This window comes from Carya illinoinensis, chromosome 12 (genome assembly GCF_018687715.1).
Source record: "Carya illinoinensis cultivar Pawnee chromosome 12, C.illinoinensisPawnee_v1, whole genome shotgun sequence".
Classification (NCBI taxonomy): Eukaryota; Viridiplantae; Streptophyta; class Magnoliopsida; order Fagales; family Juglandaceae; genus Carya; species Carya illinoinensis.
The window spans coordinates 29,210,949-29,226,433 of record NC_056763.1 but is presented as its reverse complement, the minus strand read 5'-3'; the positions used below and the strand labels follow the sequence as shown (position 1 = coordinate 29,226,433).

Below are 15,485 nucleotides of genomic sequence, written 5' to 3'. Positions count from 1 at the left end.
TAAATTTTAAATATGAATGAATCAGTATTAATATACAGATTAGCACGCGATCGTATTTGTATATAATAAAATTTTTAAACAAAATTACTGTATAAAATAAAAGCTCGTTTCATGCGGTGTTCCAATGCATTTTGATTTGAACACAGGGTTCAGTACTGCCTTTTCAATGCAGTTTCTTGTGGTGTAAATCGGGAAGAGAATGAGATAAAGAGAACTTGGACTCACTTGCCTTTGTGCAGATTCGAGTATGAGGGAATTTCCATTCAATTATTGCTTGTATCTTCCGATGATGCAATACAATCGTGCATACACACTTAAGAGCAACAAAGGACATTATTATTGCTCGAGGAGCACAGCAATTGACGAAAAGGCCAGCGGCCAGCCTCTTCATTACGTTTCTGGTCTGTTGCTTCTGTTTGTTTATCTTTTTATTTAATGGAAATAGTACAGTGCACATGGAAAACCTTAGAAAATGTTACCTTTGTCATTCCCCCTATTTAATTTCCTAGCTAGCTAGCCAGCCTGAGTATATACCTGTCATATCATATGCTCCTGATCCCCCGGCTTTCAACAGAGATGGGCCGTTTCTTTGATATTATTGCAAGTCTGCAAGATGCATGCATCATGTTTTTGATATTTGTGGTGCTAGCCTAGCCTTCTGAATCTTTTCCTCCTGTCTGTGCATTCTGAGATAAAATGTACCTTATTTTGGTCAATCCGAGGGGCCCCTAGCCTCTCAGTTTTAACTCCTACATATGGCAACATCAAATCCTTGTTGAGATACGTAAGTCTAGCCTCAGCCAGTTCAGCACAAGATCTCTCTGAAACAGTTCTGAAACCAAGGCTCCTTCTTGCCCTTTGCCTTTAGAGCCGGTTTGGTTTGTACAGTAAGTTAAGTGAAGACGAAGAAAAATAAAAAATAAAAAATAAAAAAATATTATTTTTAAAAATGATTAATATTTAAATATTTAAAAAAATTAAATTATTTATTATAATTTATGTTAAAAATTAAAAAAATTATAATTATTAAATAAAATGAGTATATATGAATTTAATAACTGAACGCAGGTTTAAATGAAATTTTCAATTCTTTGTCAGGTTGGATTTTACTTTATTTTTATTTTTTTATAAACTTTTTCTTCTATGATTCTACAGGAGCTATGCCCAGTTTGTTTTTCTAAATTATTTCATAACATTTCATCTTATTTGATTTAATTATCATAATTTTTTAAAATTTTAAAATAATAATAATATTATAAAATTATATTCTAATAATATTTTATTTAATTTTAATTTTATTTAATTTCATCCTTGTACAAATGAGACTATATCGTTCACATTCTTAAAATGTATAAGCCCAATTTGAAGTGATACAATCAAGTATTTCAAAAATAAAAAATAATAATATGTTATAATGTTAGATATATTTTATAATAAAAATAATTTTATCATATAACGTATTATTTTAAATCATGTAAGTTTATAAATTTATTTTTTAAAATTATTTTGTAATTAAAATATTTATCTATAAAAATACTTTATCCCTTGTAAAAAGTAAAGATTGCTATGCCCCGAACTGTCATCACACCAACTTAAAAGAAGATTCAATTCGATCTGTGACTTTTATGAGATTTTGAACATGTTGATCTCCTGCTAATGATGCGGTAATTAAATTAACAAGGACATTGATCCTTTACAAGCCAATTGTCTGTTGCCACATCGTCAATGAAACAAGACTGACTCAAAGATTTATCTAATTAATGCCACTTGCTTTAAAAAAAAAAAAAAGTGTTGTCTCCTCTATATTTTATTTGCAATTAGCATATCATTTTAGTATCAATACGATCAGCTTCAAACTTTTCCTTTTGCCTCTATTCTATTTCTGCATGGAATTCTTTTTCGAGCTCAAACAGGCTGTTGGGAATCAAGCCACGTGGTGTGTCTTCGGGTGTGATGGATTTTTTTATTTTTTCTTGCGTGGGTTTAATTTATTTATAATGGATTAGTACTAATTTATTAATAATGGTGGCAATTATGAAGGCTATGAAAAGCATATGCAGGAAATGGAGAGGAGGTTCCCTTTCAATTATGAATGTAGTGTCAATTACAGCCATATTAATCAAATAATGGGCTGGACAGCGTAGTAATGGGGCTGGACTCTTCTGGTAGAGGCAAGCCCAAAGAATCCGACCTTTTTCCTTCAGGTTCATTTCCCAAGGCACCTTTGTTCTTTCCTATTTTATTTTTGGTGGCCCTACCAACTTGATGTACTGCTTCTCGCAATCTCTGCTCATGTGGTCTGTCATTATTGTTTGATTAAAATAATAAAATTTCAAGCAATCCTTAAACCACCCTTAAATTTGTTCTTTTCTCTCTGGGCTTTTTCCAATCCATTTTTTTTTTTTTTTTGCTTTATCCTAACGTGACTATTACATGTTTACTGGATGGCCACTCTAACATGGCTATCGTGTCTGATTATTTTTTAGTAATACCAGGTTAATCAATGTTCTGTGTGTTTTGAACCTAGCTAATGCCTATCCTAATTAATACCCTTCACAAAAAATAAAGGAAAATGGCTCAAATGAAAGATAATATCAACCACAAATGTAGTGGCCCAATGGGCAGGTTGAAGTTATTGCAAAGACCAAAAAAAAAAAAAAAATGAAAGGAGAGCATCTTCTTCTCTACTAAAAGAAGTGTGAAATCCAAAAGGTTCGCACTCCCCCACTTACCGACTTACCATTTTTCCAGTCAATCTAAATTTAAATTCAAATATTTTAAATTCAAATAATGTTATATATATTTATAGATTAAGTAAATACTGTTTATTTATTTTTTAAAAAAGTATAATTTTTTATTAATTTTTTTTAAAATAAGGTCTATATTTAGTTAATTATTTTTAAAAAAAATATTTAAAATTTATATACTTTATGACTGTAAATATTATTCTACTTTAAATTTTAATCTATTTTAGGTGCCTGCATTTGAGTAAATAGTTTTTTTGGTTTTTAAATCACACGTCATTAGTTATTAAATTTACTATAATTAAATTTGATGATGGTTTTAATCATTATCCACCCATAATTTTGATACATAATTAGATAATTGAAAAAATTATTCATTAATTTTGTTTGCTAAGTAGATGTCTACTTTGACGACTACACATCAATAATTTATAAAATCACGGCACCTAGAAAATGGTAAATGATATTTTTATTTACATTACCTCCTCACTTCATTTTCCCGTCGGAAAGAAACGAGAAAAGAAGTCTCTGTCTCCCTCCCTCCCCCATTCTCTCTCTCTCTCTCTCTCTCTCTCTCTCTCTCTACGTACACAAACATTTTTGCCCAAACCCCAACTCCCCACAGCATAGGACTTCGTTCCGCAACCCCTCGTCTCTCTCATTGGATCTGAGTTCCAACCCCAAAACCCATATCTCTTCTTGTCCGAATTCCCCAAAAACCACACAGATCGAACAAATACGCCGTCGTTTCACGGGCAGACAGAGTGGGACTCACGGAGATTGAGACAGAGTCGGCCATTCTGATCCACTCGATCACCCGGGCATTTCTCCATTGAAATGGGAAATGCCCGCGAGGTGTATTAGTATCAAACGATGAGCAAAACCCACCACGACGAAGAAGAATACAAGAACGACAACCGCAGCGACGACGACAACGAGTGCTTCTACGAGTCCCTTGACCGCATCGTCTCGTCATCCTGCTCATGCTCCAACTCCAACTCCGACACCGAGGAGAACGACGCCGTTTCTTCTTCGGCCTCGCCTAATCATGGGTCGGTACCGAAATTCCCAATGGGCGCGTCCAACAAGTACGATGTCTGGATCTCCGAGCCCTCTTCCGTCTCCGAACGCCGCTCGTGTCTCCTCCGTCAAATGGGCCTCAGCAACGACCCCTCCTTGTCCCGCGCCAAACCCACCCGAGATTTCGGATTCGGTGGAGACATTGGCCGATCGGTATTGTCCGCCCGCTTGTCCAATCACTCCGGTGCTTTCACCATGGTTCGATCAAAATCAGATGGGAATGACCGTCAACATGATGCTATAACGACATCCTCCTCAGTTTGCTCTCCTGCTCCCCCTGTTATTTCATTTCCTTGTTCTTCTCCTTCTTGCGGCTCTCTTGTAAATAATAATGATGATAATTACCACTGCAACCACGCTGTTCTTGTCAAGTCCCGGAGCGATAATAGTAGCGGAGAATGCAAATCACCGGTTGCTAGTGTCGCTGCTTTGCCAAATAAGAAGCCAGTTGGTAAGAGTAATTCTAAAAAGGTTGAAGCGATCCGTGGCGATTCCACGGAGGGTCTAGACGTCAATTTTAATAGCAATGTAGGTGGTGGTGGTAGGGAGGTCGAGGAGGAGGGTTTGGATTGTGATGGCGTTGGGAGGGAAAGTGATAAAGTGTGCTTAATTAAGAACCTTGATAACGGGAAGGAGTTTGTGGTGAATGAGATTCGGGAAGATGGGATGTGGAACAAACTCAAAGAAGTAGGGACTGGGCGGCAGTTGACTATGGAGGAGTTTGAGATGAGCGTTGGGCATTCGCCGATTGTTCAAGAATTAATGCGGAGGCAGAATGTCGAGGATGGGAATAAGGATAGCCTGGATTCGAATGCAAATGGGGTTGGTGGGAGCGGGGCAAAAATGAAGAAGAAAGGAAGTTGGTTGAAGAGTATAAGGAATGTGGCGAGCTCGGTGACGGGTCATAAGGAGAGACGGAGCAGTGATGAGAGGGATACCTCATCAGAGAAGGGCGGGCGGAGGTCTAGCTCTGCTACAGATGATAGCCAGGATGTCTCGTTTCATGGACCGGAAAGAGTAAAGGTTAGGCAGTATGGGAAGTCGTATAAAGAGCTCGCCGCACTCTACAAGAGCCAGGAGATACAGGCTCATAATGGGTCTATATGGACCATTAAGTTTAGTTTGGACGGGAAGTATCTCGCCAGTGCCGGTGAGGATCGTGTTATTCATGTTTGGCAGGTTGTGGAATCGGAGAGGAAGGGGGATCTTTTGCTGGAGAAACTGGATGATGGGAATTTAAATTTGTTCTTTGTTGCCAATGGGTCGCCGGAACCGACTTCGTTATCTCCAGGTATGGACAATCATCCAGAAAAAAAGAGAAGGGGGAGGTCATCAATAAGCCGGAAATCAGTGAGCTTGGATTATGTTGTGGTGCCAGAGACCGTGTTTTCACTTTCAGAAAAACCCATTTGTACATTTCGTGGACATCTTGATGACGTGCTTGACCTTTCATGGTCCAAGTCTCAGGTTAGTTGCTATTTTTTATGTGCTCCTATGCGTCCGTTTTGTTGTGCTCTATCGTTTATTTACATATGTAGGTCCAAGTCTTTTGTAACATAATTGTAGCGCTGGAGTTTCAGTCTTCCGACAAGAAAGTTACCGAAATAATTAATATTTTGATCCACTTTTGAAGTCATGCGACTTATTTTAACTCTTGGATAGTAGCCCTATTTTAGGGGAACTATACTTTTATTTAACAGGTGAACGTTTGTTGAATGTTAAGTAATTTAGGAACTATTTAGCGTTAGGGTTGATGAAAATTATAAGAGGAGTACATTTGCAAAATCGGCCCTCTTTCTCAAGACAATGGTTAAAGATTGTCCAATATTCTCACTTCATAAGCAGAAGTGTTTTTTTTTTTTTTTTTTAAATTTTTAAAATCAGTCAACAAGGATTTTATTGACGATAATAGATATAGAACAAGTACAAGAGACCTATAGAAGAGAAGCATGATTATCTAGAGACACTTTATAAGCAGAAGTTACTATAGGATTTTAATTATTTTTATAAGATAGTTTTGAGAGATTTGTATTCTAGTAGAAGTAATGGGCTAAATAGGATGTAATTGTTGGGATTATAGATATTTTCTCAAAATTACTTTAAAATTTTTACTTTATGCACTGTGTTTCTATTAGGTTATATTTAATTGTGTGATTGAAGGTTAGGTTGGCCGATATTATGGACTTGAGAATTGCTGTTGTGTGCAAGTAGACTTTGAAGCATGATATTTCCCTGTTTTCCAATGACCACCAATTTGAAGCGTCTGCTACCCTATACCCAACAGCATGTAATGTCCTGTTAACATGGATATTGCTAGGCAGCGAGTTTGTAGTGTCTTGGTTCTGCGTAACCTTTTTTTAGTGCAATTAAATGTTTGATGTGGAGACTTAATGATGGCTAATGTTCATGCAACCTTCAGCAGAAGCCTCAGTGGATATTTATTGAATAATTATGCATAGGATGAATAGCTCTTCTAAGTTAAGTAATTGAACGTTTTTGTCAAATTTTGAGCGAAGATAGACTTACAAATATGTGCCTTTTTTTTTTTCAGCACTTGCTCTCATCTTCAATGGACAAAACAGTGCGACTGTGGCACTTGTCTAGCGAGTCTTGTTTGAAAATTTTTTCACACAGTGATTATGGTAAGTTGATGTGGCCTGGCTGTCTTTCTTTTCCCTTATTCAGCCTCTCTTTAGTTCCTGTTGAATTATAGGCCATTGATGTGGATGCTCCTTTACAGAGTAAAGAACTAATCATTTATTGATGCATGAAACTATTTAACTTTTATGTTCATGAAGAAAATAATATTTCATCCTTTATTGTAAGTGAAAATAGTATTTCACTCTAAAAAAATGATAATTGTTTACTTAGAACTTAGAGATGTGACTGTGATTTATTATTGAGAGTTTTTCATTACAAGAAATAAGTTTTTTTTTCCTCAGTGAACTATTTTGTGTACTGCTAATTACATTATGTCTTGGACGTGTCTTGACACAGTAACTTGCATAGAGTTTAATCCTGTTGATGACAATTACTTCATCAGTGGATCCCTAGATGCTAAGGTTCGGATATGGAGCATTCCTGATCGTCAGGTTGTTGATTGGAATGATGTGCATGAGATGGTCACCGCTGCTTGCTATACACCGGATGGTCAGGTTGGTCATTAGCTAATATGCCCTGTCCTTGTATAAAAAGACAAGTTGAATTTGTGTAAAATAAGGCTGTTCAATTAGCTCAAGAAACTTTGTTGATTTCTGAAGGGCGCACTGGTTGGTTCATACAAGGGGAGTTGCCGTTTATACAATACATCTGGTACGATATCATACAGCTCCCTTTCTCCATGTGGTGTTATTGCATTGTTGTGGATGTGCTTGCCTAGTTCTGTCAAGTGCTTTGCACATAACTAATAATAATTCCGTCTGTTCATGCTTTCAGATAATAAGTTACAACAAAAACATCAAATTAATCTGCAGAACAAGAAGAAGAAATCTAATCACAAGAAAATCACTGGTTTCCAGGTAATTTGGTGCTTCTGTAGCTTTTTTTATTTATTATTATTATATATCATACATTCTGAAATGAAGAGCAGAAGTGATTTTGTTTCCTTTTAATTGCTCTTTGTTCAGTTCAGTTCAGTTTTCCCCTTGCAGAGCTTGTTTTCATGCCTACTTTGTACCATAAATTTTTGTAATCCTTTCATTTGCTGATCAGTTTAAAAATGAACAGTTTGCTCCAGGAAGTTCATCAGAAGTTCTCATCACATCTACAGATTCACGAATTCGGGTTGTGGATGGTGTTGATCTGGTGCACAAGTTTAAAGGTAAGAATAAAATATATCAAATGGTCCTTCATTATATCTTCTCTAGCCATATGAAAATGCTTGATACATGAAGCTTTTTGCCTTGAACCCGTTTTGGTTGATTAATAGAATGCCCATGACTCTTTCTTTTTTGAAGTTTTTAATGGTATGTCTCTGAATTCTGATTTATATAAGATTAAAAAATATGATCTCTATGATGGACAATGGATTCAATACCTTGGACAACAACTAACGCGTGGGAAAGGTGAAAAAACCATATTTAGGGAGTGCAATAGATAAATCTGAGATCTGATGTGAAAAGTCAGTCAAAGGAGCAAAGCATAGAGCCTTGCACTGTCGGACCTATGTTTAGTGAGATTTTTACCTGGCTTCGAAAAGCCTTTTATTGATCCTGCTTAGATGTTCACGAGTTCCTTATTACATTGACCTTGATAATCAAGATTGATAATTGGGTTGATTGGGCACCGAGTTAGGGGTAATCCTATTTTGTGTTGTCATCCATATTCATGCGTCTCATATTCACTATTTCCCTATTCGTGCAGTTAACTGTAAAATTAGATTTTATGCCTCATTGACGCGGTAAAGCAGGATATGTTTTCTACTGGTAAGTACTTGAAACTTATGTGTAACGGGTCAATTTACTTCTTGATGGAGACAACTACAAGTAAATTAGCTATCGAACTCTAGCTCAAATGATGATGCTTTGTCCCATTTTAAGTAGTGGAAAATGAGGTTGTGGTATCTAGATCAATTGGTTGGTTTCTGATGAGCATTGTTCAGTTTCTGTTTGGGGGTGGCTCTACAGCCACCGCTAGGAGCTCTCATTAGTTCATTTTGGGTGTGTATTTTTTTTTTCGCATATTTTTTAACACTTTTAAATATATATTTAAAAAAAATTCACAAAATTATTAAAAAAAATTCACTTAATCATTAAGTAAAAAAAAAAAAAAAAAAAACAGCGGTAGCCCCCAGCGGGTGCTACCAGCAGGAAGAGTAGCATTTTCTTTGGTTTGGAGTCTGGTGATAGAAAATTCAAAATCCTAACAACTTTTGGGTTTAGGACATTCTGAAAATGCAAATAGGAATAATAGAAAAAGGTCAAAAATAGGCTTGCTGATTTCAAAAAATTTGAGACAAGTTGAACAGGTCTAAATTAATACCTAATGGGCCACTTGTGATGGGCTCAAGCGGGTTAAATCATACTTACAGCCCAAACGACCAAATTCACCCATCACCATTGGTTCAACTCAGTTTGGTCTTTGAGATTGATTGGCTCAGATCAGTGGTTGAATTCTGCCTATCAATATCATAGGTAGAGCCATCAAAATCTAGTGTACACCAACAGGCTAGATTGGTGCTCATCTGTGGAGCCAGATGGAATATTGTCCAATACCATACCCCTTTGGTAGGAGTTTTGGATGGCCGATTCAGAAATTTAAATTATTCTTACTTGAAATCAAGAAGGTGATCACATGTACTATTTTAACTGTATTATTTAATAAGCTACATGGGATGAGCATGTCTTTATAAGAATGGTGTTGACAAGCACATGAATTTTCACCCAGGATTTGAAATCAGCTGGTGACCTCTGAAAATGATAGGGTTTGTAGTGCTAGCATAGAAGTTGGAAACAACAAGGAGAATATGAGATGAAAGATAAATCTGACCTTTTTTTTAGTTGTTTCAGCATCTAATGAGTCTGCAACGATATCTAAGAGTGCATTGTGAAAGTAGTAAATAGGTGGTAGGAGGAAGTAACTGTATCATTATCCTTATTATAATGGAGTCTTGTGAGTGGATTGGCCAAATCTACATGGATTGTGATGGTTGTGGGTTTACATTCTTGTTATTCAAGCTCAACTTCCGGTGTATCCCTACACCATTTTTGGTAGGACCACTTGTGCTAGAATACGTTGTTTAGACGTAAAGCTCAGGCACAAGTTATGGCATTTTTTAGTTACTGGTTGTACCAACATCATATGGTTCAGGGTTTGGTACATCCTAATTAGAAATCATTCTCTGCAATCGATCAGTAAACAGGGTAGTATATGAAAAACGTTTGCTCAAAAATAATTGAGCGGCATCACAGGCCCATTAAAAGTAATTTGTTAGGGAATCTGTGTTTTCTGGATACTCATGAACAATGTTTTCTTGTTTATTTATGCACTCATCTACTACTATATTGGCATGTAATGCCTGTTCAGACTCCAGCAATTTTCACAGCTTAAGTTGGTGCCTTCCATGACAGGATTTCGCAACCAAAACAGTCAAATATCAGCCTCCCTTGCAGCAAATGGAAGATATGTTGTTTCTGCCAGTGAGGATTCCCATGTATATGTGTGGAAACATGAAGCCGATTCCCGACCTAGTAGAAGCAAAGGTGTCACTGTTACGCGCTCCTATGAACTTTTCCACTGCCAAGATGTGTCTGTGGCTATACCTTGGCCTGGCACTAGTGACTTTTGGGGATTAGAAGATACTTATTGCAAGGAACAAAACGGGCTTGACAACACCCTTGATGAGGTCTCCACAGCCAATCATCCTCCGACCCCTGTTGAGGAGATTCATGGTGGTTCTCAACCTGCATCTGGCTGCTCGAATAGTCCACTTAATGGAACGATTTCTAGTGCGACCAATAGTTACTTCTTTGATAGAATCTCAGCAACGTGGCCAGAGGAAAACCTTCTTCACACTACTAGGACTCGGAGCAGCCCTTGTGTCAGTGTGGATCTCTCCAATGGTGTGGACCCAAGCATGTCAGCCTGGGGTATGGTGATTGTAACTGCTGGCCTTCGAGGGGAAATTAGAACGTTTCAAAATTTTGGGTTGCCGGTTCGAATTTAAGGGGGCCAAACCTCAACCTCGATCTTGGGGGAAACAAGTTGTACCACGGAAGGCAATTCTCCACTTCCCCCCTACTTATATGGCAAAATTTGTACAGAGAATTAATTGGGTGAGATTTGTAACATTTAGCGGTGTTTCATTTCTTCTGGTGCTTGTGCTAGCCGGATGTGGAGTGCATAAGGAGATCCAGTCCGACTGAGCATTGGGGGAAAAAAAGAATAGATTTGTTAAAAAGAAAAAAAAAAATACACCCTGAATCTGGAAACCGATGAATTTCTGTGATCGGGAATTGTAGAGTTATGAGCATGGGAAAAGCTTATTGAATTATAAATTGAAAATTCTTTTACCAGTAATTCTCACTAGTGTTCTTTCATCAAATTTCTGGACTGTGGTATTGCAGAGTCAGTTTGAGCTAGCTTATGGTGCTCTTGTTCGAGGTTCGACGAAATCTGCTTCAGAGTTTGTTTTTCCGAATATGAATCAGTGCCAGTGTGGTTATTTTAAGAACTCAACGGCTAATATGTGAACGAGAATACCTAAAAAGAACAGCTAATTCAGATGGTTAAACCCGCCACATTATCCTATCCTCTTTCAGCTTTTTTACCTCCCCAGCCCCACTACTTTTAGGGAGTCGAGCACTTTGGTGAGCGGGGACCAAAATATCCCTTTCTACACCCACCAACCATACCCTTAAGCAAAGGAGTTTCCATTTGAACCGGACGGATGGTGTAACCATCCGATGGGTTGGTTTTGAATGTTTATAGCACGTCAACGGAGCAATCATGCATGAAGAAAAGAGAAAAGGTTGCAGGCAAGATGTTTGACAAAAGAAAATAAAGCAACCAAGGTTGCTTCTTGGCACCGCACTCTGCCTGAAGGTTTTTCTCTAAGCAAATAAAATAATGCATAAAAAAATATATTGAAATCCAAAAATCAAAGCCTCATTGGTTGCTGGAGATATATCTGGCAGACTCATAGGGCTCCTAATTATCTTATCCTCTCTGCCCCTCATATCCAAATACAACTTGGGTTCCTTTTCAAAAGCTTATACTCAGCTCCATTTTTGTCAGCCCTAATCTATTTTTCTGGAATAATTCTAAATATAAATTTTATATAAATCTTTTGTTAAAAGATAGATCTACTAATAAAAATTAAATTTTTTACATTTTTTTTAAGAAGAAATTTATTTTTTTTACAAAAAGATTACACCAAACTTAATCTTTTGAAATTTGTTAAAATCGTCTCTCATTTTTCTGGACTTGTAAGACAAGATTTGAAGACCCAAATCAAAGCGGCAAATCATTTCTCATTTTTCTGAACTTGTAAGAAAAGATTTGGAGACCGAAATCAAAGCGGCTGGAGGAGCTTTGCTCTGCGAGTGCCAATAGCTCTCCAGGCTGCCCACTTTGGTCTGGTCTACATTAGATGTAAGGTAGGTCCCTTTATTCATGTTAACCCACCTTGTCGCCATAAATGACACTCAAAACTAGTCTCATCCTCCTCTCCCCAAATATTCCCATCAATAAATGGAAGAGAAATGAATCCCCCACTCTCACTGGCTCGCTCTCACTGTTATAATTAATAAACACTCTTTGCAGCCCGCTTCTTTCGCACCTTATTATGTCACAGAGCTGCAACTCTCGCCACTTCTCATGGCTCATGAAATCCTGCTTTCCCAACCCTAACCACACTTCCCCCAACTCCTTTTCTCATCCCCATTCCCACATTCGTCTTCCCCTCAACGTCCCCGATCACTGCTCCCTCCCCACTACTGTTTCCTCTCTTCCCAATGACCTTCTTCTTGAATGCCTCTCCCGTGTCCCTCCCTCTTCTCTCCCTGCTCTCTCTCTCGTTTGCCTCCGCTGGGCCCGCCTCGTCCAGTCCCCTTACTTCTTCGATCTCCGCCGACGCCTCGGTCGCCTCGAGAATTTCGTGTTTGCCGTCTCTGCCACTGATTCCGGCCTTTACGCCGCTAGTCTTCGCTTCCATAACGATGCCGATGCTCTCTGGAAGGTCGCTTTCTTCCTCCCCAACGACGCCGTTTCTCTCGGGAGTTTCCATGGCTTGCTTTCCCACGCGCGGCTGTCCGCTGTCGGTCATAGAATCTTCATAATCGGTCGGAACTCGATGGTGAGTTACGACACGTGGTCGGGGACTGTTGTAGCCAGATCGGGTATGATTTTCCATAGGAAGAAATTCGCTACGGCCGTCGTTTCAGGGAAAATATACGCCGCTGGAGGTGGTTCAAGGACCAGCGCAGTGGAGGAATACGATCCCGACTCCGACACGTGGCGCGTGGTTGCGCATGGCCCGAGGAAGCGGTACGGTTGCATTGGGGCCTCCGTGGACGGCGTCTTCTACGTGATCGGTGGGCTCAAGATCGGAGCTTCGGTGGACGAGTCCTCACGAGCCGCCAACGCGGAGGCTCACGTATACGCGAGCTCGATGGACTTGTATGACGTGGAGGCGCGTACATGGTTGAGAAGCCGAGCCGTCCCCGGTGGCGGCTGCGTAGTGGCAGCTTGCGCTGCCGCCGGGCACGTGTATGTTCTCGCAAGCCACGCCGTGGAGCTCTCGTTCTGGAGATTCGATGCGCGAAGAAGAACCACTAGTAATAGCAACAACGGAAGCAGCGTTAACAGTGGATTTGGGGAGTGGTGCAGGTTAAAGAGCCCTCCTCTCCTGGCGCAGGTTAGGCTGGACAGCACCGTGAGGTTCAGTTGCGTAGGAGTGGGAGTAAAGGTGGTGCTTGTTCAAGTCACGGGCTGTATCGACGACCTATTGAGGCGGAGCGGGAGGGGACTAAGAGGTTTGAGAGAAGGGCTAGTGTTGCTGTACGATTCCGCTGGCGGAGACTGGAGCAGAGGGGCGGATCTTCCGGAGGTGATTCGACACGCCGCCTGCGTGTCTGTGGAGTGCTAAGTTACGCTGTCCCCATCCGCCCCGCGCATGTTAGGGGGTTCGCAAGCCTGAGCGCACGTGATTGTAGTTGCGCACGCGTTTGCTTAAAGCGAGGAAAAGCGTTGTTTTGGGCGTTTTATTTAATCAAAGAGAGGAAAAGGTTGTTGATTGGGTATTAAGAAGGGGACGTGTCGTGGTTGCTACTTGCTGGTGCCTCCCCTGGAAAATGGCACGTAATTATGGCATGCATGCAGTGATTTCCTCAGGACTGAAAGGGCTGCCAAATCCGCTGGAATTGTCAAGGAAAATTATACCATAATGCTGCACTGGGACCTTGCTTCACTCGACAGTGTCCGTCAATTTGCGGATTACTTCAGACGGTCATATCGGTCACTTAATGTGTTAGTCTGCAATGAAGTCGTTTATTTGCCAACTGCTAAAGAGCCTACATTTTCTGCTGAAGGGTTTATGCTTAGTGTTGGCACTAACCACCTCGGTGACTTCCTTCTCCCAGGATGCTGCTTGAGGACTTGCAGAAATCTGACCCAATCAAGGCCTCTCATCATTGTGGGATCAATTAGTGTTATTCATTCATTCCGAGTTATATTCTTTATATCTGTGAATACTTCAGTTCAGCTAGCTTGTCCCATTGAAATAAATCCAACACTCGCATCATGTATCTACTGTGTGATATTTATATGAAATAAATCAGGGAAGACAAATATCTTGGCTGGAAATGTACCCGAGGCAAACCTCGGAGAACTGAAGGGACTGGCGGGGGGCTTAAATGGGCTAAACACCTCGGCCTTGAATGGTGGTGGAAACTTTAATGGTGCCAAGGCCTCCAAGGACAGCAAAGTCTACAACATGCTCACCATGCAAGACTTCCACATGCGCTACCACGAGGATACATGCATAACATTTTCTACCCTTTACCCGGGTTGCATTACAACAACAGGCTTGTTTAGGGAGCTCACCCGCTTGATCAGGCTCCTCTTCCCCTCATCTCAGAAGCACATCGCTAAGGGCTTTGTTTCTGAAGAATCTGGGAAAAGGCTTGCTCAGGTAATGACAGCAGAGTAATAAACTGTTTTTTTTGGTTCTTTGTTTTTCATTTTCTGGCGTGTATGATATTAATTGGTTCCTTCTGATGTATGAGATGTATAAGGTGGTGAGTGATCCGAGCTTAACAAAGTCTGGTGTTTCCTGAACTGGAACAAAGATTTAGCTTCATTTGAGAACCAGTTGTCTCAAGAAGCGAGTGATGAAGCGAAGGCTCGGAAGGTCTGGGAAATCAGTGAGAAACTTGTTGGTCTGGCCCTATCAAGAACCTTGTGGCCCTTGTCAACTCATCTTTTGCACGGGAGAGGATGATTTATATCAGTTAAGGCTCGGTCCAGTCCCGATCGAGTTGTGGTGTCTGGACTCAAGAGCCTGTGTTGTTGCAGATTAACAATTTTCTTCTGTAGACGTATATGATTCTTAAGAAGATGACTGTGATTTTCAATAAAATATCACTCGCTCCTAGCAAAGCACAAATCACCCTCCGGAAGTTGTGATTTTTCATCCTAGATGTTTGAATTTTCCAAAAATATGAGTGAAACAAAAATTGGAGAGGAATGCCATTACCTTGGTCTCCTCCTTAGAATAAGGCCAACCATCATCTGCCCATGAAATTTGACAAAACTAAACACAACCGATTCTAACCATTGCAAAAGCACCAGAAGAGGATTTCGATATTCTTTTTGTTCATTGGTCAATTTATAGAAGAGAAAAGCTCCCAGCTGGATGGGTTTAAAACACATTTTCGCCCCAACCATTAATATTGTGACACGGAAGCATTTTTAACACAATTTTCTTGCACCCGGCAACACCAAACTGACTCTCTATTTACCTTCTCTCCCTCTGCCCTCAACGAAATTTACCCTCTCCCTTTTCTCCCTCTCACTACCTCTCACAATGTTGCACATTAAAAAACCAACAGATCACCAACGAAACGGAGCAATGAAGGAAGTTGCACCGAAAAAAAAAGAGGCTTTCAAACAAATTTTTTTACCTTCCGTCAGCTTTGAAGACGAGTGCAGGTGGGGCTCGTT

The 15,485-nt window shown here is 39.8% G+C and overlaps 2 protein-coding genes and 1 pseudogene across 2 annotated transcripts; all 3 read left to right on the top strand.

Moving 5' to 3' along the window:
• Nucleotides 1-3,246: 3,246 nt before the first annotated feature.
• LOC122289061 (WD repeat-containing protein 44-like) lies at nt 3,247-10,841 on the top strand. The gene is made up of 7 exons (XM_043095972.1): nt 3,247-5,291; nt 6,376-6,466; nt 6,822-6,979; nt 7,085-7,136; nt 7,260-7,342; nt 7,551-7,644; nt 9,893-10,841. Exons 1-7 carry the CDS (start codon nt 3,618-3,620, stop codon nt 10,486-10,488), a joined length of 2,748 nt encoding a protein of 915 aa, XP_042951906.1. The 5' UTR covers nt 3,247-3,617; the 3' UTR covers nt 10,489-10,841.
• Nucleotides 10,842-11,768: 927 nt separating this feature from the next.
• LOC122289062 (F-box/kelch-repeat protein At5g26960-like) lies at nt 11,769-13,710 on the top strand. The gene has a single exon (XM_043095973.1). The coding sequence runs from the start codon at nt 12,109-12,111 to the stop codon at nt 13,408-13,410; it is 1,302 nt and encodes a 433-aa protein (XP_042951907.1). The 5' UTR covers nt 11,769-12,108; the 3' UTR covers nt 13,411-13,710.
• LOC122289063 lies at nt 13,633-14,921 on the top strand (annotated as a pseudogene).
• The last annotated feature ends 564 nt before the right edge of the window (nt 14,922-15,485 follow it).